Source organism: Trichosurus vulpecula, chromosome 3 (assembly GCF_011100635.1).
Source record: "Trichosurus vulpecula isolate mTriVul1 chromosome 3, mTriVul1.pri, whole genome shotgun sequence".
Classification (NCBI taxonomy): Eukaryota; Metazoa; Chordata; class Mammalia; order Diprotodontia; family Phalangeridae; genus Trichosurus; species Trichosurus vulpecula.
Window position 1 is genome coordinate 253,123,778 of NC_050575.1, and position 26,217 is coordinate 253,149,994.

The 26,217-nt window shown below is 35.5% G+C and overlaps 1 protein-coding gene across 1 annotated transcript in view; it reads right to left on the reverse strand.

Annotated features, from left to right (window-relative positions):
* The window catches only part of LOC118843733 (CUB and sushi domain-containing protein 1-like), a 2,679,416-nt gene that overhangs the window by 414,241 nt on the left and 2,238,958 nt on the right, over window positions 1–26,217 (reverse strand). The window contains 3 exon segments of the mRNA XM_036751485.1: window positions 13,089–13,283; window positions 16,118–16,305; window positions 19,852–19,990. Coding sequence (XP_036607380.1) covers window positions 13,089–13,283; window positions 16,118–16,305; window positions 19,852–19,990 — 522 coding nt within the window.

The window sequence follows — 26,217 nt, forward strand, 5'->3', positions numbered from 1 at the left end:
AATATATGAATAACAGATTCCTGTCCAGGGATGGAGCATACAAAATAAAAGCTGGTAAGATTGCAATTACTGGTTCTCTCACAAAGCTAATCATAAGGCCTTTAAACTAAAATAGGACGGAGGAGGGAGAAAATTGCCTGCATATATCCATCAAGTCACATAACATGGAGAGTAGGCACAGTGAACAAAGAACAAACTATTTGAAACACCCTTAGATTTATAGAATTTGAAACTTAGAAGGGACATAGCACCCATTTAGTCAAACCCATAAACAAAATAAATATTCACTACAATACATCTGACAACTGGTCATCCTGCTTCTGTCTAAAAATCTCTAAGAAGGGAGAAACCCATCATCTCTCAAAGCAGGATATCCCACTTTTGACAGTTCTATTTATTAGAAAGCTTCTCTGATGTACAGCCTAACTCTGCCCCTTTGTAATTTCTACCCATTGCTCCTGGTTCTGCACTCGGGGGCTCAATAGTCTAAAACCTCCATGAAATGATATCCTACTTTCAAATACTTCAAGACAGATATCATATCCATACTTCCCCCCATCCAAACCCTGAGTCCAAGCTTAATATGGCCATATGGCATGGATTTGAGCCTCTTCATCACCGTGGTTTACCCCATTTGGACACTATGCAGGCCAGCTTACCAACGTCCTTAAATCACGGTGGTGGTGTTCTTTAGTCATTTCAATTACGTACAATTCTTTATAAACCATTTCTTTTTTGTTTGTTTCCTTGTTTGTTTTGGCAAAGATACTAGAATGGTTTACCATTTGCTTCTCCAAAAACCATGATACCTATATCGTAGCATATGACTCGAAAAAAGATCTGAAGAGGGCACAGTACAGTGGGACCTCTCCGTTCCTGGAAGCTTTGCTCCTTTTAATGTAGCCCAAGATCACATTAGCTTTTTTGGTTGCAGAATCACACTGTAGGTTTTTATTGAGCCAGAAGTCCACTAAAATCCCGCACATATTATTCAAAATAATTGTTGTCTAGCCATGGCATCTCTATCTTATATATCTTATATTTTTTATTTTCTATCCAAGTACAAGAAGAAACAAAATTCAAGAAAGTAGTAAGTAATAAATATCCATTGCCTTAAATATCTATATACAAATATTGAGAGTTTAGAAACCATAGAAGAGGAATCAGAGGTTCTAACTCAGGGGAAAAATATGACCTCACATTTTTTACCAAATATTTAAAGCAGAAGACCTTTAATTAGAATATGCCTCTGCTTGGATATAACTTATTGTAAAGAAACAGAACTAAGACAAGGGGCGTATTTGTGAGGGGGGGCTGTAGCATTGTATTAAAATGGTATATTCATGTGAGGAAATTCAAGAACTAGAGGAAGGAAATGAGGAGAAAATGTGGGAGATCAATGGAAAAAGAAATAGGTTTTGTCATCAAATTTTACTGAAAACCACTGGGACATAAAAAGGAAATACATGAAGGATTTGGAAAACAAAAACAAAATTGACACAGAGGCATGACACAATAGTGACAGGGAGCTTCAGTTATTCATGTTATCTATGAGAACTCTCTTTTTGCCTTAATTAATTCCTGCCACCAAATACCTTGACACTGTCAAATGGCTCAATATCAGAAAGTGATATTATTTTGTCAGTGAAAATGACTTTCAAAATCTGCTTTGCAGCTGCAACCTAAAAACCATGGGACCCTTCCATTTAACTTGCAGCTGCAACCTTCATATGTATTGGCTCTCCCGTTAGCATGTTAGCTCCTTCAGAGTAGGGGACTGGCTTACTTTTCTGTTTATATCTTACACTAAATGCTCTGTACAAAGTAAACACTCAATAAATGCTTTATTCATTCATTCATAATTATTTTATCTTTCAAAAAGTAGAAATTCTATATTGCATGAGTCTCATTAACAGGAAAGAATTTGAGATTGAGGTGGAAATGATGGAAATCCCAAGAGAAAGTGACCACTCCTTCCTAGATTTGTAATAGAAAGGAGGTAAGGCTATGCATATTCTGACATGTACCCTAGGTTTGGGAAAAACAGATTACAAAAGGTTCAGAGAAAGGGTAGATATGATCCAATGTACTAAAATTTTTCCAGGGTAGGTCAGCCAAGGAAGCATGGGAAACACTCAAGAATGAAATTCTGAAAATATAAGCAGATATAGATTTGATGAGAAAAAAAATAAGAGCTGTCTAGAGATTGATGTGGATTCTGAGGAAATTTTGCAAACAACGTATTTCCCAGAGGCAGTTATGTGGTGCAATGGATAGAGTTTGGGACTTGTAGTCAGGAAGACCTGAGCTTGAATTTTACCTTAAACACTTATTTACTGTGTGACCCTGGGGCATCATTTAATCTCTCTGTGTTGCAGTTTCCTTATCTATAAAGTAGGGATACTAATAGCACCTATCTTATAGGCTTGTTGTAGGATCAAATGAGATAACATTCAAAGTGCTTTGCAAATCTTAAAGAATCATAAAAATGTTCATTTTTATTACTACAATTTATAGAAAAAGGAAACAGAGACAGGTAAAAGCATGAATATAAAAATATGTCAAAATCCTATAAAAATTGTGTTGGTAGTCATTAAAACTCAGGATATTCCGAGGCTCATAATAGAAACAAAGGAAAATCTGGAAAAAAAAGGAGTTTTGAAGCAATATTAGTAGAAAAAAGAATCAAAGAAGAGATAAGACTGCTTGATGTAGATCAGACAATGATAAATGATAACAAGGAGAAAGCAGAGGTTCTTCTTTCTTATTTCCTGTTTTTCTCTTAAAAGGAGGATGACCTCTACACTGGAAATAACAAAATAAAAATGTTGAACAAGTTACTGATAAGATAAATGAGATAATGAATGAGAACCCTTGATTTCATCTGACCCAAAAGAAATATATAATTTTTGTGGTTGTTTGCTTCAGTTGTGTCCAACTGTTTATGACACCATGTGGGGTTTTCTTGGCAAAGATACTGGAATGGTTTTCCATTTCCTTCACCAACTCATTTTATAGTTGAAGAAACTGAGACAAACGAGGTTAAGTGACTTGCCCAGGGTCACATAGTAAGTATCTGAGGCCAGATTTGAAGACCTGTGTTCCTTACTCTAAGCCCAACACTCTATCCACCGTGCCACCTAGGTGCCAGGCAACCATATCCTTAGGCAATGAAATAACTTGCAAAAGTGAATGCTAAACCATTATCTGTAATATTTGAAAGATTACAGAAAATAGGACGTATACTTCAAGTTTGATGAAGAACAAGTACTTGAAAAATGGGAAGGGAAGAGTCTGCAAACCATAGACCAGTGACCTTCACATTACTTCCCTGCAATGTTCTGGGTTGCTCAATGAAGAGATTGCTAGTGACAATCTAGAAAGGAAAGTAGTAGCTACAAGGAGTAAACATATTTTCATCAGCAATGGGTCATGGCAGACTAATAATCCCAGTTCATTTGTGAGAGGGTTACTAAACTGAAAATGAGAGGAATATTGCTAAAATCCTTTACCTAGATTTTAGCAAAGCTTTTGATAAAGTGTCTCATGCCATTCTTGTGAAGAAGATAGAGAGATATGAACCAGAAGATTACACAACTGGAAGAATTCAGAACTGGTTGAATGGCTGGGCTAGAAGAGTAGTTGCCAGTATCAATGTGAATGTATCAAGAAGTCTTCAGTGTAGTACTACAAAAAGTGTGCTCTTTAACATTTTATAAATAACTTGGATAAAGCATAATGATCAAATTTACAGGTGACAGAAATCTGGGAAGGATTACTTACATGTAGCAGGCAAGATGCAAAAAGTTCTGTCAAGACAGGCTCGAGAGTATTGGGCTTAAATTGACAGATGGAATTCAGTAGAGGTAAGTGCAAAGTTTTCTACCTGGATATAAAAGGTAAACTTCCCAAGTACAAGATGGCAGCATGGGTAGACAACTGTTTATCTGAGACAGATCTGGGGATTTTCATGGACTGAAAGCTCACAATGAATCTGCAGTGTGCTGTAGCAGCCAAAAAAAGCTAATGGCATCTTGAGTATATGAGAGTATATGACTTCCAGAAACACATTGGATGGCCTTCCTCTCTGCCTGTAATTCCTTCATGGTCTTTTTCAACAAAATTCTTTGCTCTTGAAAAAAACTGGCCAATAATGGTATCTTTTTAAGGCCCTTACAGAACACACTCACTTTAATCATTTCATAATCCATCATTCCATGATTGCTTAGCTTACACTGTCTCCCTCTATAAAGGGTATACCAAAAGTCTTAGCGTAGTTTTGAGTTTTAATAACTTATAGTTAATAATAGTTTAATAATTATATTATTAATTAGTTTTATTTATTTAATAATATAATTAATAAATATATAATAATAGCTTAACATTAAGCTATTAAAGAAAATTATAGTTTTATTAGATTAAAACTGCACTAAGACTTTAGGGACAATTTGTTTAATGATATTTAGTTATGTCATTTCCAAGCAGCACTTGGGCTTATTTCTATTTAACATAAACTCGGTAGCCTTACCAGAAACCCAAAATAGCAAATTTATCAAGGGCAGGGTCTAAGCTTTCAATTTCTCCCATAATTGATACGTCTTTTCTCTCCTGTCATAATTCTCTTTAGTACCCCATTGTTGGCACTTACTCTTGATCTAAAAAACAAACAAAAAAAACTTTTCCCTGACTTAGACTTGAAGATATCTTTAAGTATATTCCCTTCTATTTTACATGCATTTGGAAAATTGGAAAGAGTCTTTGAGATCATTTAATCTATCCTTCTTTACATCTGGGATAAATGAAACACATTAAATAACTAATTTAATCTTATATAGCTAGTTAGTGGTAATGCTGAGTTTAAAACCTGACTTCTCACTTGGTGTTCTTTCCACTACAGCATGTTGTTTCTCAGTAAATCAAGGTAGGTATTTTTAAAATGATGGAAGAGAAATAGGCATAGATTATTAAATAATTTAATGCTTTAAAAGTTAAATACTTCTCTCTCTCTCTTTCTCTCTTTCTCTCTCTCTCTCTCTCTCTCTCTCTCTCTCTCTCTCTCTCTCTCTCTCTCTCTCTCTCTCTCTCTCTCTCTCTCTCCAGATAAAAGAGATTCTGGGTATGGAATGCAATGCATATATTCACGTTTCATGTGCACTCTCTATTCCTAGGGCCACTCTGATTGGAGATGGAGCTCCTCTCAAGACCTCCGTTTGAAGAGGACATCTAAATCAGCCATCTCTTTATTTCCTACCCAACTGTAGTACTTTGGACTTTTTCATTATATCTCTTGCACCTTCCCTCCCCAGTTCTGTTTCAGCTTCCTTTTATGTTGTATTACCCTACTAGATTGTAAGCTCCTTGGGAGCATTTTTTCATATTTGTATCCCCAGCATTTAGCTCAGTACCTGACATATAGTAAGCCTTTAATAAATCTTTATTAACTGACTGAACTAAAAATGTAGGACTGGGTTGAAGTTTTGGTTAGTTTTCCAGAAATGTTTTCATTTTTTTCCCTGTGATATAAAGAATAGCTCTCCCAGAGGAAAAAAAAAAGAACAGGCATACATGTATATATACGTATAATACATATACATGGTAAAAACAAGAAAAATAAACAAGAATTTGATTTTTTTCAAAAGGTAATTGATTGTGTTGGTAAGCTAAATGGGCTCCTTAGCACTTAGTTCAACAAGTGCCCTTGAAGAGTTTGGCTTTTCTATGTTTTGAGTAATTCAGTGTATTTCATTGAGTCTTACTAAGTGCTAAGCCCCAGGCCCAAACCCCTATTAGGTGTAAAACCTATGTGGGTGTAGATTGGCAACTAAGGTGGGGCCCAAGGTGGGGCTAACTCCAGGGAGGGCCTAGTTTACATGTCTGGGAGAGCAGAGGCTTTTAGACCACGTGGGTTTAAGTTGCCTCTGATTCTAGGTCACATGGGTGAGTCGCATGTGTGACTCACCCTTGACCCTGAAAAAGATATAAAACCAGGGGTTGGCCTCCTCTTCCTTGGAGCTCATTCCCGCAGCAGTGGTGGCGCGTGTGACTCTGGGCCAGCCCTTGTTCTGAGCTCCCGCGCTGAACCTAGATGTTGGTAACTATCAATTGTATTGGGTTTGTCTGTTGATGTTTGTAATTTGTTTGTATTTTGCTCTGAGGTTCAGTGTGCTGGTCTCTTCCCCTGAACTAAGTGAATGATATTTGTATGCTGAATTAAAGTAAGCTTGTCAACCCCTTCACCTTGCTTTCCTTAGTTGAGCAGATCAAAAGAACCTGTGCTGTTGGCAGCTTTCTGGGTGCTGGCTGTGGGTGGATCTTACACCCCCACAGAAGCTGCTAGCCGGATTGTTGAAACATTGATCTAGCAAGATGCTGATAAATAAGCAAGACTTGTAAAGCACTATTGCCTATGGATGATGGCACAAAATTTAGAGCTCTATGACTGTTTCAACAATCCAGCTAGGAGCTGCTGTAAAATCAACGACAACCAGCTCACAGAACGCTGCAAAAGCCCGGGTCCTTTTGATCTGCTTTACTAAGTAAAGCAACATTAAGGGGTTATCAAGCTTACTTTAATCCAGCATGCAAACATCATTCACTTAGTTCAGGGGAAAAAGCCAGCACCCTGAACTTCAGAGCAAATACAAACAAATTACAAACATCGTCAGACAGGCCAATACAATTCATAATTACCAACATGTAAGTTCAGCCCAGGAACTCATAACAAGGGCTGGCCCAGAGTCACAGTGCCACCACTGCTGTGGGTCAGAGTTCCGAAAAAGAGAAAGCCAACGCCTGGTTTTATATCTTTTTCAGCGTCAAGGGTGAGTCACACATGTGACTCACCCAGGTGACCTAAAATCGTCACAAAGAGGTGACTTAAACCCATGTGGTCTAAAAGCCTCTGATGTCACAAACATGTCACTGAAACCCATGTAAATGAGGCTTTCCCTTGAGGCAAGGAGGTCATCAAGGACTCTTAATTTAATCAAGGAAATAAAGGCCAAACTCTTCAAGGGCAGTTGGTGTTGAATTAAGTGCTAAGAGCCCATTTTGATTGCCAACGCAATGATGAAATTCCAAATGTCTATGAACAAACTATGTTACCTTGAAAGTCAATGTATTTTGTAAGAGCCATAGAAAAATAATTATCTGGAGCTCTGTTAGTATTTAAAAATGACAAATTTCTAAACTGTTAGTTTTAACAAATGAAGTTATCCCTTTGCAGCTGCATGCAATCTGTTCCTCTAGCACTCTGAAACTATTCCATTGAGTCTTTGCTCTTGTTCAAAATAAAAATTCAATGTCACCTTTAAGTGGGGAGACTTTCTATAACAAAGTTAAAAGCTTTCAAAAAGCCAGAGAAGACCAATGAAATGCTGATAGATCTTTATCTCTAGCGATGTAGTTCTTGTCTCAAATATTTTCTAGATGCTGAATCACATAAACTTGACAAGCACAGTGCTGCATTGTCTCCCTTGTTTTATAAAAATCCATAGAGTTATAAATTAAAACAGCAAGTAGCGATGATAAATAGGAAAGAAACCATGATCTGTGATAGAAATTTGATGCCAACTCATCAGAGACCAGAATCCTTTTTTGATCAAGGACACCTGCAGATATTTTTTTATCAAGTGAGACTACAAAGATTTCTTTTTGACCAAGGATAAGATGAAAGAGTAAGGTTTTATAAAAATAGAGAACAATGTAAAAATCAAAGTTGAAATGAAATAAAACTTTCCTGCCATTTTATTTCTCATCTCATCTCCTTGATAAATTATGTTCAGGCTTCAAATTCTTAGCTGGATTTAAAAAAAAAAGACATGCTAAAATATCAGATCTCATTTCAGATACTAATGATTAAATGAAGAATTTAACAATAAGATAGTACATAATTTCTATATTTTGCATACTCATTTTCTTGTATGTGACTACTTGATTTAAGAAATATATTTGAATAGGAATGAAGTACTATCAGTGTATCCAAAACTGAATTATAATATATTAATATGATAGGAGAAGAAAAGGCATAAATATGGTCTTTCTATTTACTAATTTACATGTTAAATGGATCATTTCCTAAAGGAATGAAGAAAAGCAGAAATACCCGAAACAGATGGTAGTAACTTAGTTGTGCATCTATTTATTTAATTGAGATAGATTTCTAATGTAAAATCAGCTGAACAAAATTTAGATTGATATTAGCAAGTAAGAGCTTCTCAGACACATAACAAAGTATTCTGTCCAGTTGTATGTTCTGGTCTTGCTCCATAGCATTTCTTACTTTTATAAAAATAGTCAATGAAATCATGGTATTTCAGAGTGGGAGGGGACATCAGAGCCATGTACTCCAATTCATATCTGTAGACCCTTTCTAGTAATGATTTGGGTAATTAATCTTAACAATGAATATTATAACAGACAGTCCTACCCCAAAAAGGAATAGGCTGCCTTGTGAAGCAGTGAGAACCCCCTCACTGGAATAATTCAAACATAAGCTGGATGACCACTTATCAATGATGGGAGATAGTGATGGGAGTATGAGGAAAGATAAAAAGAGATAGAGACAGAGAGATGAGACACACAGAGAGAAATTGAGTGGAAAATCTACTTCTATTATCTGTCACAGAAAATAAAGCAACTTATATATTAGGCTTTATAATTATGATCACATATATGGTAGGCCCACCATTTTTATTCATTCTTCTCCAGGCTATACTCTGGACTCTCTGGACTTTCTCTACCATGCCAAAGAAATCTCTTCATTCAAGAAATTTATTCTCTCCTTGTACATCTCAAACTGGAAGTATCTTTGCCCCATGACTTCTCAGTACCTTCATTTAAGGAGAACCATCCCTCCGTGTCTTCTTTTCTTTCGAGGCCAAGGTCAGCACTGTCCAACCCTCTCCCCTTTTAACTTGCTTTTATGTATTGTCTTCCCCATTAGAATACAAGTTCCTTTAGCAAAATGACTGTCCTTCCTTCTGTTTATATTTGTAGATCACTAGACCCCTGGGATACAGTCCCAGCTCTGTCATTAATACCCACTTGTGACTTTGGCAAAAATCATTCTACTGGTCAGAAACTGGATGGCCACTTTCTAAGGACTTTATAGAGGAGGTTCCTGTTTAAGTATGGGTTGGATTAGGATCAGGGATTGTTAAACTTTTTGTGTGTCATGGCATTCTGGAAAAACCTATGGAATCACTCATAGCATCATGTTTTTAAAATTAATAAAATAAAATACACAGCATTCCAAAGGAAACCAATTATATTGACATAAAGGTATATATTCTATTTTTATGTAATGTCACAGAACCCTTGAAATCTATCATCCCTTGTGAACCCCCCATTAAGAACCCTTGGATTAGATGCAGCTCTTAAATTCCTTAATGATCCTCTGACTCTCTCTAGCCTTAGTATTTTCATCTTTAAAATGTAGGAATTTTCAAGGCAATGTCACGTAATGGAAAAATCACCGAATTTGGAGACCAAAGACCTGGATTGTAATCCCAAGTCAGTACTTACAACCTGTGTGAACCTGGGCAGTTTATCTCCTCTCCCTAACCTTCAGTTGCTTCATCTCTGAAGTGAAAGGTCTGGATCAGTTGATCTCTAAGGTTTGTTTCATTTCTAACATGATTCTGGGCAAGGCAACAATAATAAACACTGAAATTGAGTTTATGAATCTTTTAACCGTTTTGCCTATGAGGCTCACCCCAGAGAGCCAGAGCCAGAATATCCAGTCTAGGTACCATCTTTGGGGCCAGCAATTCCCTTAAAATTCTCTTCCACAGCTTAGTCTTGTCAGCATTCAAAGGAGGCTTATTTGTTCCTGCAGACGTTGGCTGTACACAAAAATAGTCATGGAATTTTGGCCCAATCATTGGACCAATAATAGAGAAATCATGTAGCTGGACTAATCTTAGGGCTCACACAATTGGATGTGCTTAGGATTTACAGCAGCTGCTGAGAAAATTCAGCATGACACTGAAGCTGCCTCTCACTGCTGATGCTGAAGCATGTCACCCTGCAGCTTGGTGCCCCTTGTTGGTATGCCAGTCATGCTACTAAGGACATGTTCCATATATTTTCGCCATTGTCATGGAACACTGATTGCAAAGCACTCCCTTTCATAGTTGCTTAGACTTGCATTGGCTGTCAACTGAAGTTATTCCTTTCAGTTTGGGGGGGATGGTGGTCATGGTGGTGAAGGCTCATAATTGCAAACAATCATTTGATTTGCTTTTACTATCTTTATATATTCCAGTTAATCCCTGCTCTCACACAATTATAATGAAATATTTGGCATACAGTTAAGAAAGAAATGGAATGGAAAACAGGAAAGAGGAAAAGTTGGGGAGGGGGACAGAGATGAGGAAGGACAATAGGGAAGAAGAGTAGAAGAGAAGAAAAAAGTGTAACTTGTTTACAAGTTGATTTATTTTGAAAATTGCAATTTCCTTATTCAATAACTTTTTATTAACTCCAGAAAACTTCATTCTGGAAGATCACTTCAGCCCTATAATTCATACTATGGAAATACCCTCAGCCCTGTGGCCCCTCCCTCTAATTGGATGGCTCCTTTCAGAAACTCCATTTAAGGAAGACCCTTAGGGCAGCCTTCATTTCTCTTCAAGCTGGAATATCTATATTCCCCTATCACGCCCTAGACCAGATAGGTCTTTCCTCCACCTCCCTCTATTTTCAGCACCCCTTTTTGTTGTCTTCCCCCTTTTAGAATGTAAGCTCCTCAAGGGCAGGGACCACCTTTCATTTTACTTGTATATATATTGCCAGGGCATAGAACAGTACCTGGCATATAGTAAGCACTTAATAAATGCTTCCTGATTGAACAGTATCATATTAGATATTGTAACGGGGGGGATAATTTGTTTATGGGCCAAAACAAACAGAAACAACTAGATAACACAGTTATCTTTTCCTTCAATCAATCAATCAATAAGCATTAGTTTACATTATTTAAAATATTATTTAAAACCTACACACCTCTTTGAAGGTAGAGAAGAAATGCAGACATATAAAACAGATAAATTAGTAGGTGATTCATTCAATCAACATTTCAGTCATTCATTTTCAACATTTTTTCAGTGCCTCACACATACAATCACAGTGAAATTTCACCATGTAATCAAAAGCTTGATATAAGAACTACAATATGGGTCCTTTAAATTCCCTAATTGCTACATTTAGTTCTCAAATTCTGCAGATTAAGGCCACAGTGTCACTGCCATTTAGCAGCTAAAAACAGAAACCTCTATATAATGTATGCATGTATGTATGTACATGCACATATACATATACACATTTATATATGCATATACCCATATGTATGTATGTGTGTACATATGTATTATGTGTATATATATTTACATATATGTTTAATTTTGGAAGCAAATAAACTATAATGATGAAGTTAAATGAGGCACAATTCCACCCCAAGTGTTTCCACTGAAATCAGCTCACTTACAAGGCAGAAGCTAAATTTCTACATAAGCTTACATGTATTTATAAGACCTTCACACAACATTCGTGTTTACATGATGAGTGCTTATACTGTCCACATACATACATGATATGTTATTCATATCAGTGAAAATTCTCATTCAAATATCAGCTTAACCATGGAGATATATTTTACATAGACCTAAAAACTGTCTTTCACAATGTTGCCATCAGCACCCCCATCCTCCAGTTTAATCCAATTCAAGTTAGACTCAATTTGCTTCCAGAAAGGAAATATATAAATATATACATACAAGTTTCCTTGTGAAGGGCTTTCTTCCTGCTGAGGTACTTTAAAATTACAATATATAATAGCTTTTCCTTTTATTATACTTTAAATGAAAGCTATCCAATGTATTTAGCATCTGAAAAATCCCAAGCTGGGTAATGAGAACTGTTTTTTGCTTGAGTCCATCTTACCATCAGATATACTGTTCTGACCTGAAAGGATTTCAAATGGCAAACCACTCCAGTATCTTTGCTAAAAAAAAAAAAAAAAACCAAACCCAAATATGGTCACAAAGAGTTGAACACGACTGAAACTACTGAACAACAACAGCGACATAAACATGTGTGTTTGTATGTGTGTATATGTAATAATCAAATTGTTTTACTTTGTCTCAGCTTGCCAAGTGATACTATAATGAAAGTGTCATTTTTGTTTTATTTGTGCTTAGGAAGGATTAAGTCACTGCATATCTTCATAAAAGAAGTTAAAATCCTGGGCATTCCAAATTTCTTGCAGTCTTTAAATTTGAGTTTAATTCATCTCCAAGTATTTCATAATTAGAAGTTTCTGATATGCTTCTCTTCTTAAATTCTAAAAATGCATTCTACATTTTTTTCAAATGATTTATGTATCCAACTGGATTTTTCATCATTTCTCCCTCTCCAAATTCTAATCCTCCCTGCTGCTACCAAGCCAATATTTCAAAGGCACATTTTTGACCATATCACTGCCCTGTCCCCAAAGTGGGGAACTTCTATCTCACCTCTACCTCCTTCAGTACCTGAATTCCTTCAAAGTTCAACTCTGTTGCTGAGCTACATAAGGCCTTTCCAAATACTCCCTTCCCCGTACCTCCTGCCCAGATACAGATCTCATCCTTGAAATTAGCTTTCATTTACTTTGCCTAGATTCTGTGTAGTTGTTGTTCATCCTTCGTTTTCAAAGATAACCAATGACATCACAAACTGATGTCTTGACTCTGCATGAATTGTATTTAAATGAGTCTGAGTTGCATATTTGTTCAGTCTTTTTCAGTCGTGTCCAACTTTGCATGACCCCTTTTGGGATTTTCTTACTGTCTCCTTAAATAAGAATGTAAAATGTTTAATGACAGGGACTATTTCATTTGTGTCTTTGTATTCCCAGAGACTACCCTGGTATCTGACATATGGAAGATGTAGTAATAAATTTTTGTTGTTTCATTAGTGTAAAAATGAACGTATATATTACATATGTAATATACATTTTAACTTATTAATCTGAAAAATGTGTTCCCCAATTATTTCCAAATGCATTACTGAAGAAATTTCCAAGGAAATACATGATAAATGCATACCATTGCAAGATGGCAAGACTCTATTCCAGGCAGGTTTTCCATCTACGCCAATCACACAAGTTATGGATGAAGGATCAACAATCTTATAACCAGAATCACACTGATAAGTCACAGTTGAGCCGAGTTTAAAGTCTGTTCCAATTCTTGTCCCATTCATTATATTCCCAGGGTCAAAACAGGCTTCCCGGGGCTTTTCTATAAACAAAAGGAATACAATATATCACTTCCACAAAACATGGGGGAGTGGGAAATCTTCTGTTTCTTTTAAATTGTTTTGTTTTCATCTTTGCATCAGAAGGTTATTGACAATTAGATTACCTAATAAATTGTTAGAACATTATTAAAAAATCTATCATCCAATTTTATATGTTATTTCTTCGGAAATGAATTTTAAGGTCCTTTATTAATTTTTTATTGACACATTTCCCAATGGTACCTCCTGCCACCAGAAACCCTGCCTTGTAACAAACATGTACAGTTAAACAAAACAGATATATTGATCTTGTCATAAAATGGTGACTTCATTCTTAACCCATTGTTCACCACTTCTCTACCAAGAAGGGAGATGTATTTAACCATGGACTTATAATTATACTAGAAAAATACATCTAGGATCACATCAATGGTGCCATTTCAAGAGTAGTCAGCTCCATATTTTCAGCTTGCTCAACTGAAGTTATAGTGAAAGGCATAAATGCACGAAAAGAATCCTGCAATAAGCTAAAGTAAGGAAAGCAGAAAGAGAAAATTTTTTTAAAAAAATATTTCTATGACTATATCTAAAGAAATTGACCTTACTAATGTGGAAGTACCTCAAGCATGGAAGGCCAATCAAAGTACCAAGTTAAATTAAAATTATCAGGAAACTTGATGAAAATTTAATCTGACTGCAAAAAGGGTTAATTTCTCTTTCTGCTTTTTAAAAAGTAAATACTTATGGTTTTCATCACAGTCTGCCTTATTTTTTTTTCTATCCTAGATCAGTCTAATATATTTCCAACTTCTGATTCAAAACTAAAATTTCTTCATTTGTTGTTTGACTAAAATCCCATTTTTATAGTTAGTATTTCATTTAATAACATTCATTTCATCTAGCAGGCTTCTTTCTACAATGGTCCTCCATCTTTAATATTTTTTTTCTTATATACAGCTGTCAATTCCATATATATGGTGATAAATCACTGGTACACATTTTAGATAGACTGTCATTTTTTTTCTTTCTACATTGGTTACTTCCTAACATTGTGGTTTACCTTCTGACTCAGATCTGCTACATTTAGAATACTTTGTAAGCTATGCTGTTCTGGTATCTGACTGGTTTGTATTTGTCAAGATATGTTTAGTTGCACATTATTTTGTTTTGTTTTGTTGTTCCCTTAATTTTCTTTTGTTTCCTGAGGAAAGGTAGAGTGTCAATTGCTTCACTGATTACATCATAAGCCTGACCTTTGGTGGAGGGAACCAAAGTTCCTAGGCCCACATTTTGTATAATTATACAAAATTTTGTTTGTAGCAATAAAGATTTAACTTTCAAAATATCAATGGTCAGAATGCCTTTTGCAAGGTCTACGCTACTGTCCCACCTCCAAAATGTATCACTTAACAAAACAGAAAAATAAGATACAGAACTGAATTTTAAGATAGGTATTCCATTACTCCAATAGACATGTGATCTCAGTGACATAAGTATTCCCTCTAACAAAGCAGATGATAATCTACCCATGACCAATCATCCTTTGTGACTCTTGTTCATGTCTTAAACTATTATTACTAAAGGGGCTATTAAATATTATCTTTACATTGTTAAGGATTTGAATGGAGCATGTGGACTATTCTTAATTATTTCTCATTTGTCATTTTACTACACAATCTTCTTTTTTGATCATACCTTACTTTCATGACAAAATTTAAACTGTTCCTGCATAACTATTTGTTAAGGTTATTTTCTTATTATTACAGATAAATCTGTCATTAATAAATAGTAAAAGTATGAATCTTATTGGATAAGAATATGACTGATTGGGAGGAAGTAGGAAATCTTCCAATTACATGTCATCAAGAAGTTGGCTTCTAAGTTTATGTTAAAACATGGTAGATCCCCAACGCTGTTAGATATCTCCTGAATGTATATAAAAGAACTTTGGCTGCTAAAATAACTTGCTTTATTTTTTGATTCCTCAGTTTACGTACTTAAATCAGCTTCTCCACTAGAGAAATTACTTGTTGAATGTTGTTTTTTTCTTTGATCTCAAGTGAAAGGAATTTCAAAGAATCACAAATTCTATAGTAGATTGAGTTCTTGCCATTTTATTTTTCAATATTATTCAAATAGTTCCCTAAAAATGAGTTTGACAATACATATTTTATTGTGTTAATAGGCCCATGTCCAAAAGTTCTCCTTGGTTAGCTCTCAGTTTATGTAGGAATTCCACTCATGCAAAGTGACAAAGGAAGAAAAGACTAAACATTTTGACCAGCACTTAGAGCAACTTGTGTTTTATGCAACCAAAGCCATAAAGAAAGTAAAAATACTGTATGTTATTGGTGATTTTTTGCAGGAGACAAAGGCAAGAAGATCATCCAGGAAGGGTATAAAAAAAGGAAAGCAAGAACATATAATTCGCATTTGTTTCATTCATTGAAAATGAAACTAACAGGAATCAAAACTGACTTTTTATTTTTCAGATTAAAAATTCTAACGACAACTTTAAAGTACTAAATAACTCTTCAAGATTCTTGTAATCAACTAAATGTATTTGTATTAAAACTATAAATTTTAATTTTCTTAATAACTAAAATATTTTGAAAATAATTTTCATAATTCTCATAGCTATTTCAGAAGTTTACTTAGGAATATCCTATTCTTCTCAAGGGATAACACTAATTTACATCAATATCCAATAAAGAAATATATTACAGCTCTTTTGAGGCAAGACCACTTATAAAAAGGCTTTCAAATAAATAAATTCTATTCTGCTTTCCTTCTACATTATGAATGAATAGATGAGAAGTTACAATGAATATAATACCTTTAAATTCAATAGCAAATCCAGATAGGCCAACTGAAGCATCACTTCGAAAAGCCAAAAACAGACTATTTCCACTGCTCTCTATTCTTTCTGGTGCCTGAGAACCTTGAAAACTCCCAATTAAAGGACTATTGGAATCTTCACCTTCATAGATATGAAGAAAATCATAACTTGGTTCCATGTTGAAACTAAAAATAAATGAAAATTTTGATTAGTTTGTGTATTGACGATTTCTCTCTCTCTCTCTCTCTCTCTCTCTCTCTCTCTCTCTCTCTCTCTCTCTCTCTCTCTCTCTCTGCCCCTCTCTCCCTGTCTCTTTCCCTCCCCCCCCCACACACCTGTTCTGCATGTACTTGGCACACACGCACAAGCATACACACGCGCGTGTACGCGCGCACCCACACACACACACACACACACGGAAATTAACTCCCACATGTCAGATGGTCAACAAAGATCAATTAAAAATAATAATAAGCAATTTTGTTACCCCATAATTCTAATCTGGGGGAAGTTCTGGTAGCACTGTACGATAATGGCATCATGAACTACAAGCTAATAAATGTGGCTATCGGTCCTTTGACCTTTGGTGAGCTTATTTTAAATGTTTTCCCTACATAGTGGAATTGAGCTCAATAATGTGACTTCTACTTCATTTTATGTCACTCACTTAGATTTCAGAACAATCCATCTTCTTTATGACTGTTCATAACAAATTTACTTTTCATCACTTTTAGGAATATGCACTATAATTTGAACTGACTGGGCAAATATTTTTGATAGTTGCAGAAATTTTTTTTCACCTTAGTAGAGCATATTTCATGTTACTGAAATGGCTCACAGTGTTCTAAATAATCTGCCAAGACTTGCGCCAAAGAAGGAGGGAATGATTGTAAGAATACTGAATGTATGAGGCAGTTTGTTTAATACTAGCTTAACAGTTAATATATTCTTTGCAATTATTCTTGACAACTACATTCAAAAAGTGTAGCACTGAAATGGCAATTATGGTATATTCACTGGAAATGTTAACCAGTGGTGAAAATGATAGGGGGTATAGCAGAAAGAGCTCCAGAACTTTTTGATCCCACCAGCAAGCAAATCAATTAATCATAGACATATGATCTAATTGCTCAGGGTCCCCAGAGAAAATCATCTGCTTTTCCTCTATTCTTTACTGTTGTGTTCAAAATATGTCTGTTTAGCTAATCATTTTATATTATTTGAAAGGGCTTTGCAAAGGTAATTATAATCCATAGTCTTCATAGAGACTACCCTTACAATGTAAGTAAAGCTTGGTGATATGAATTGCAAAGTATAAAAATAAGATCACATGGAACACAAGACTTGGGGTATAGATAGAAAGATATAGATAGATCTATGTAGATACACGCATGTATAGATATAGATCTACATAGATCTCTTTCTGTGTGTGTGTGTGTGTGTTTGTGTATGTGTTTGCGTGTACATGTGTGCCCAGGTCCTTTTTGAAATTAACATTTCCTTCCAGCATCCAGAATCTGCTATTTCTTATTTGACTCACCCATGGCTCCAACATATTTACAGATTTAGTCAAAGCCTTCTGTGACAATTCACCATGGCTCACACCTCATGTGATCAGGGATGTGACAAATTATGATTGATTATAATTACAAAGTGAAACAAACAAAAAGTAAATCCCTTGCAATAGTGCTAAACCAAATCTATGCTATGTGATTATTATTTTTTTTAATTTTTTTAAATTTTTATTTTTGGAGGGGGGAAGGGCAGGGCAATTGGGGTTAAGTGACCTGCCCAAAGTCACACAGCTAGTAAGGGTGTCAGGTGTCTGAGGCCGGATTTGAACTCAGATCCTCCTGATTCCAGAGCCAGTGCTCTACTCACTGTACCACCTACCTGCCCCAATGCTGTGTGATTATTGCAAGGCTCACATATTTGGAGGGTTCATCAGATTTTTGTCTTGGTGTAGGTGCTCTGAGTGTATTTATTAGAGGTAATTCCTTAGTCTTTCTTGGTTAATTAATAAAAGGGAGGCAGTTAACTAATACAAATTGTTCCAACTAAAGAGGATTTTTGTGGAATTGATGATTTGAATAGCCATTTTCCAGGCTCTAGTCATTCCTTATACTTATGATACTGAAAGAGGTATGAATATCACTTTATTGCTACTGGTCATTTATTGGTCTTCAGATGCATTTATGCCCTATGTTCTATGAGTATTTAGAAAACCCACATGACAGTTAAGGTCATGCCAACATAATATGATGGCACCATATTTCTATATTAGATGAGAATAAAGAGAAAAGGTGAGGGACTTGTGATCTATACTGACATACAGAATCACTATATTCTGGTTTAGGACAATATAAAATCAAATGAGAAGCCAATCTGTAGTAATGCAATTCTTGTACACCCTGAAAGATGGTTGGCTTTGGAAAACTCCATGAACTGACTTTTGAAACTGAAACTGATGGGAAACCAGCTCTTCAGACATTTGTGCTAGTGAGGCCCTTTCTCTATCAGGCAACATTTTTTTTTCCACAGAGGAAAGAGAGTCCTTGAGTCATAAAAGATAGCCTGAAAAGTGATTACTGGTATAAAGGTCAGCCAGTGGGCCAGATGAAAAGTAAGGATTGTCTTTGTGTAGGCCATTGATCTGTAATTCCACTGGTCTAGAACGTGTATTTACCCAGCATCCTCACAAACTGTCTGCTAGGATGATGTAATAGCATACACTGTGTGATTTCATTGTCAGTAAACTCAAAGCATGCTAGCTTGTCATTAATATACACAAAATCTAAAAACATAAATATAAAAACAATGTTGACAAACTTTATTAAAAAGGTATTTTGAGAGGAGATAGCCACATATGAGCCTGATTTGTTTAATCATTAAAAAAATATTGAAATCAAATGTATTCAATATATTGGTAATTGAAATGTAGTTGGTTAACTTGAATAAGGAAATATGTTGTGGGACTCTACTGAACTCAGTCTAGATAGAAGTATCATAGTCATTTAACTGCATAAAAATCCGAAAGCAAAATTTAAAGATGGAAAAGAAATCCTTGATTTTTAAAAAGTAATTTTCAACAGGACAATATAAAAACAATTTTAGGAAAAATATTGATGACTTTTGAACTGTTTTCAAATATATTAGCAGAATATATTTTTTAAAATTAAGACTTTTAATAATGTCTGAAATTAATTTAGCCTTTATCAGTGATCAAATTGTTAGAAGGTTCTTTTCCCTGTATTTCTAAAAAAAATCAGTGCTATCTTCATGATAATATCAATACTAACCTTTGGAACTTTAGACAAGTAATATTATAAAGATAAATTAGCTATCACCAAATCCAGATACTATATCAATGAGAGAATATACAAAAGGTCTCTAAATTACATTTTCAATTACCTTTCCTGAATGTTCTATGAAGTAAATTTTCTCTGATGGAACCAATCGCATCAGTTTCAGTGTTCCAAAGCTAGGCTTGGTATGTCATACATGGCTTTTTTCTGTTTCTGGTACATATTTTGGTATTGAAAGGGGCCATAAAATAAAATCATCTATTTTCCTTTCTGTCATTCTCAGTACGTATATAGAAGATAATAGATATATACTCTGGGACTCAGCCAAAATGGAAGTAGGAACTTTATGAAGTGATAAATGGTATAATTTTTTTGGTGTGACATTTAAAACCCTGCTAAATAAAGGTGTTCCTCTAGAAATGGTACCTTTTGAAAATCAGGGCTATGACAAAGTCTGGGTTTACTTTTATTCTCCAGTCACATTCTTTCCCAGGAGGATATGGTTGTGGGTAGTTAGGTGATAAAATGACACCTGCTGGACCTGTCAAATTTCCTCCACATGCAGCTGTCACAAAAGAGGAAAGGATTGGGAGGAGAAAAAGAAGCTGGTTAATTATGTTAAACTATACACCTGTTATAGAAAACCAAATATTCCCCAGGCATACTCTCACACCCACCCCCTCAGCCATTATTTAAGCTTTTGATACTCAACTATACAACTTTTTTCAGCTCTCTGTTAGTCAGTTTTATTAAATAGCCCTGCCCTAACCTCATTTTCCCTTATAATTTCATTTTCATAACATTAAAAATAAAACAAAACCATATAACCCATAATTATGAATTGGATCCATACCGATTCACAAACCAAAACTCTCTCTCTTCTTCCATGATGATTTCATCTTGGCCATTTTGTTAGAAAACTATCATCAAACCTTTGATTGCCAGACACATTTGTATCAATACAAACTTCATGTTTTAAATGCCAAGCTCAAGTTAATACTTCATTCAGTTTATAGAATCGTAGGAGAAGAGCTAGAAAGGGACCTCAGAAGCCATTTAGTCCAATCCCCTTATTTTACAGATAAGGAAACAGAGGCTTATGGAGGTTGAGTGCCTTACCTTGCCCAAAGAAACAGTGTGAGACGTGAGATTTGAACATAGGTCCTTTGACTTTAGAGCCTAAATGTTTTCCATTGCATCTGCCTTGAATCTAACAATAAATTTTATAAATTGTCACTTAGGTGACATATATATCTGTTTGCATACATAGACAATATTGGTCTGTATCTACATATGTATAATATAATAATATATAAGAATATAATAAAAATATTATCGCAATCATTTGCAGTTATAGGTTTTGAAGCTAGACTGCGGATTTAACCAGTGAATAAGTTTCCTCTACCAATTTGGGTTTGTATCTTCTCCGCAAGTTATAGTGTACCTAGAGCTTTGAGTCAGGGTCAGACAAACAGCATGACTAAAAACTGGGAAATGAACCCTGTCCTTCCTTTCACAGAAGCTGGATATCTATGTCACAAGGTCTCACACTTATATAACACTTAACACTTTAAGAAATCCTTTCTCATTTTAGAGAACAAGAAAGGTTATTTAAAAATCAATTTCCCAAAGAGAGAAGTTACTTTTCCAGGATATTATGAGAACAATTTATTTTTTCATTTAACATAATCTTATTGAGATCCTACTAAGTACAAGACAAAATATATGATGAAATATCACCAAAACCCAACACCATTCAATGTTAGCAAGGTCATATTTGATATAGATATTGATAAAGAATAATGTGTGTTATTAAAGAATAGGAATTTCAGGACTCATTACTGAGAAATCATATTTAGAATAGCATGACACCTTTATATTATTATTTTTAAATAATATTCATCAGAAATTAGCAAATATGGTTTCCTTGCTCTGCTTTTTGAACTTCATGGAACAAGATGCACCTTCCAGGTTAACCTGATCACTTAAAATCTCATCACCATGCTGTTTAACTCAGCCTGATATACTCAACATTCTCCCCAACTCCCTCGCTGCCCCTCCCTTAGGGAGAGAAAGGGAATAATCATTTATATAATGCCTACTATGTGCCAGGCTTGTGTATAGTGCCCAGTAAGGTGCAGTGTAGAATTCTCTTCTACCTGAATACCTTTCACTGAACTAAAGAAGCAGGAAGAACATTGATGTTGATCATTTTTTAAAAGGCTGAGGGGGAAGAGAAAGAAACAAGGAGGACATGCTAACTTGAGAAAAGAAAGTTTTCTGAAGATCTAAGAAGTGGATCTGACTCAATACAGGTTTTCAGATATGAGAAATGACAGATTCAGGCCATTGGCTCCAGGGTGCTCTGAGGGGGAGAGTTCAGATATAACATTCAAATACTGACTGAAGAAAAACAAAGGCAAAATCATGCCTTTGTTCCCTGCAGGTCCCAAGAGAGGCTTTGGGTTGAGACTGTTTAAAATCTTTAAAGTGGAATTAAGTAGGCTCTCTTGTTTGTTCCCTCCTTTATTCTTGATTTCTCATTTTAATCTCATTAGGTTTTAATTAGAGAACTTGTGCAATATTTTGAACACAGATTAGAGGTGAGCATGTAATACAACTAGTGAATCCACCAACTTGAATGGACAGTGTTACAGAATTACAGCCCCCAAAAAATTTGAATGTGGGGATCAAGGAGGGTTATAGGACGATAACTAATTTACTCAGTAACCTGCGCTTTCTTCCCTATCCCCCAATGCTACCACTCTCTAGTAGGCCTCATTAGCTCTCACTTGGGATAAGACCTGAGCTTCCTAAATAGATAACTAGTCTCCACACTACAGTCAATCAATATGCATTTAAGTGCATTCTAAGTATTAGGCACTGTGTCAGTTCCTATGCTGGCAAATTCAAAATCTCCCTTCAAGGAGTTTACGTTCCGCTGAAGAAACACAACATAGTTAGTAGATAAGGAAATATAGTGATTTGGAGGGATAGCACTTGCAACTGGGGTAATAAGGAAAGACCTGTTTAAGAATATGACTCTTGAACAGAGCTTGGAGGAAGTTAACATCCCCAAGAGGTTTAAGTCAGGATGGAGGACATTTCCATGAACGGGGAGAGGGGCAGACAGCTTGTGTAAAAGGAGAGAAAGCAAAAGAGAGGAAGAGGAGGAGAGGAAGAGAGGAGAGAGAAATGAAGCATTTATTAAGAACTCACTATGTGTCAAGCATTGTGTTAAAGTCCTGACCACACAATATAAGCAAACAAGAAGTTCCTACCCTCAGAGCTTACTTCTAATGGGGAAAGAAAATATATGAAGGGGAGCTGGAAAAGGGGGGACCTTTAGGTGGAAAAGGCTGCTGGTAAGGAAGCTAGAATAATTTATAATAATCACATTACCTTTTCCATCCTGTAGCTTCCTAATGTTCAGCTAATTATTCATGCTGACTAGGTGCTAAATTCAATGTTTGCATACTGCCAAAGAAGTATGGGGGTGGGGGGAGTGAGTATTCTTGTATTTACATCTAAGTTAAAGTTGTTCTCTGTGTCTTGAATGTCTTTTCTTTACCTGCTGAACTTGTTTTTATCCTTTAAAGTTCAAAAAATAAAAGATCAGCTGCTCTATGAAGTTTTCCACATCCACCCTACTCCTGTCCATTAACTATATCCCTCTGTAGACTCTAAGTTTCATGAGGGTAGGGACCATATTTCACCCTAACTATATAACTTTTCTAGCACCTAAGAAGGTATATACCTCTGAATCCTTTATGAGTTGTAAACACCTCTTTAATTGAGTCAAGAAAAGGAAACTTAGAGTAGCTGAGCAAACACATCCATAGCTCTGGAGGGACATTAAATAGCTAAACCCTAGTGATTTTCAGAATTTCAGAGTAAGAGAAAATGCAAGGTGGCAACTGATTGTTAAGGAGACCATTATAGGGGAGAAAGAGGGAATTTCTGCACACACACACACACACGCACGCACGCATGCACGCACGCACACACGCACACACGCACACATAAATATGCACACAGGGGATATGTTGCTTTGAAAGAATGCATTTAGCAGGGAGCAGAAATATAGTCACTAGAAAGGGGAAAGAGTTTCAAAGAGCACAGCCATTAGTAGGAGAGAAGAATCACAGCTATGGATTCAAGAGAGGATCAGACCTCCCCGCCACCCCCCTCACCCCCCACCCCCGCCCCAGACTTAGTCAAGCAGTAAAGACACTTCACTCAAGAAGCATTGAAAGGCTTACACAAGGTAAGGATTTCTAGGTATTGTAGTTCTTGAAATGTGAGATCCCTTTGCCATGATTGTATACTACCTATGTGCCTTACTACCGTAATGTTCTTAAGTTTGAGCTCAATTTTCCATGTGTTTGTGGGAGATTTTGTCCCAGCTTCATGGAAGGCATGTTTTATCACCATTTTTACTACGTCATCTTAGTAAACACTCTTGCATAGACCTAATTGTGTCACCTGGGTTATTATTAGGGAAATCCACCGACAAGAGATGATCTTGAGGTTATAGGTATGAGGTTAGTAGTGAAACCTACAGAGTTGTTCCTAGGAGCAGAGCTAACAGCTGCACTCTGGGTACCCAATCTTGGAGTGAAGGTAAAAGCTAAGAAAGTAACCCAACACAAGTGTTACATCTAGTGGACAAGACCTTTAGGCCCTTAAGCCAGATCTGGAAATGAGTCAAAGGAAAAACGGTGTATTGAGCACTAAACTGGGAACAAAGAAGACTGGATTCACATCCCAGCTCTGACACTGTGTCAACTTTGAAAGCTGACTCCCTTCTCTCAATCTCTTGATCTCAGTTTTCTTCTTTATAAAACTGAGAGGGTTGGACTAGATGACCTTTCTCGTTATTTCTCACTGTAACATTATGATATTTTGTGACACTAAGTCAGAATCAAGAGAAGCACTGATGTAGTTAGTCTTCATTCAAATGTTCTCTTTCTCTCTGTGTATATATACATATACACACACACACACACACACACACACACATATATATTCATATATCTGTAGGCGTATATGTATGTATATATATTTATGTATATATATTCACACATATGTATATATTCATATACACATGTGTCCATAGGTGTATATGTATGTATGTATGTATATTTACATATGTATTTGTGTGTGTGTGTGTGTGTGTGTGTGTATATATATATATATATATATATATATATATAATATTTCTTTTCTCTTTCAAGAGGGAAACATTTACAGAAAGATTATATTTCCCCTACTAGTCTTTAAGTCCCTTCTAGGCAGGGGTTATATTTCCTTCAAATTATGCATCTCTCTAAGTTCCTCACAGAGTGCTCAGTATGCAAAAAATGCATAATAATTGTATGCTGATTTGATTTTTTTTTAAACCAGAGTGAGTGCTCTCTAAAAATAAATAAATAAAAGAGTAAAAGTTCAGCCTCAGACTCCTACTTAGTTCTCCTTGGAGCTACAATAGGTTTTCCACTTGTCATTGGCAATCACAAGACTAATTTTGGAGCCTGAATAGCAGTATAAATTAGAGGGAAAGATGTGTGAATTTGGAATTAAGTGTTTAATTTGATCTAAGCAAAGGACTATTTGTAAGACATTAACTGGTAGCTGTTTAATGTATTCTCCCCCTAGCCAAAAATGCAGCAAACAACCTGAAGACTTCCTTAGTTTAAAAATAGACCCAACTAACAAGATGGTTGATTTTATAGGTAATTACTCCAGTAAAAAAATCACAAATCTTGCATGTCTTCTGATGACTCAGCTTGAGGTAAAACACATGAAGATTCCCAGGAAAGTTATAAAGTGTGAATACAGCCCCAAACATTAAATAAACATGAATCGCTGTCTGACAGTGTTTGGAATGCTAATAAGTACTGCTATTAAATAGCATCTATCCTCAGTATTCTACAATAAGTGCTTTGTGAGAATTTTAAAAGCTGTATGTCATAGCTTTATAGGTCTACTGAGAATTTCAATGCTGCCATGCAAATGACAATAAAAATTATTTTAAACTGCAAAATCCCCTCAAGGTCACCCTATGTAAAATGGCAGATTAACTATGTGCATGTCATTTCACTATCACTGACTCTCCTCATAGCTTAATTAAATTTTACATCCCCCATCCCCAATAGCTCACAAGGAAACACAAACTGAAATGTGACAGATCATTAAAATAACAATTTTTTTATGTTATTAGGATAAAACTCTAAAACATTTATGTTCAAATAATTAATTGTGAGAGGCACAATTTATGTATAACTACTATTATTTTAATGTATACTACTATGTTAAGTATACTATCACTTGCTACTATATCAAAAATATACATAACAGTTGCACTAAACAAAATAAAATTTGTTATGGTATGTATAGTGTAGTTTCTCAATCCATATCTAGCAAAAATTGAAATGTTTTTTTAAAGAATCAAATTATTTTTTCCACTCACTATTTTCTATGTGAGTCTTCTTCTGATTCTATATACTTCCCCCATTGGAATGTAAGCTCCTTGAGGTTGGAAACTTTTTTTCTTTCATCTTCCCTTTCTCCTTCTCTTTCTCCTCCCTTTTTCTTCCCTCTCCTTTCTACTCTTTTCTTCTCCTCTCTCACTTTATTTCTTTGTATTTCTGCCCCCTAGTGCAACATTTGGCATAGTGACTTCTCCATGAATTCTTGTCAATTGGTTGACTAAAAGTAATTAATGTTGAAGGGAAAAATTTCCAGTTTTCAATAAAAATTTCAATAAAAAAGAATATTTGAGAAGCAATT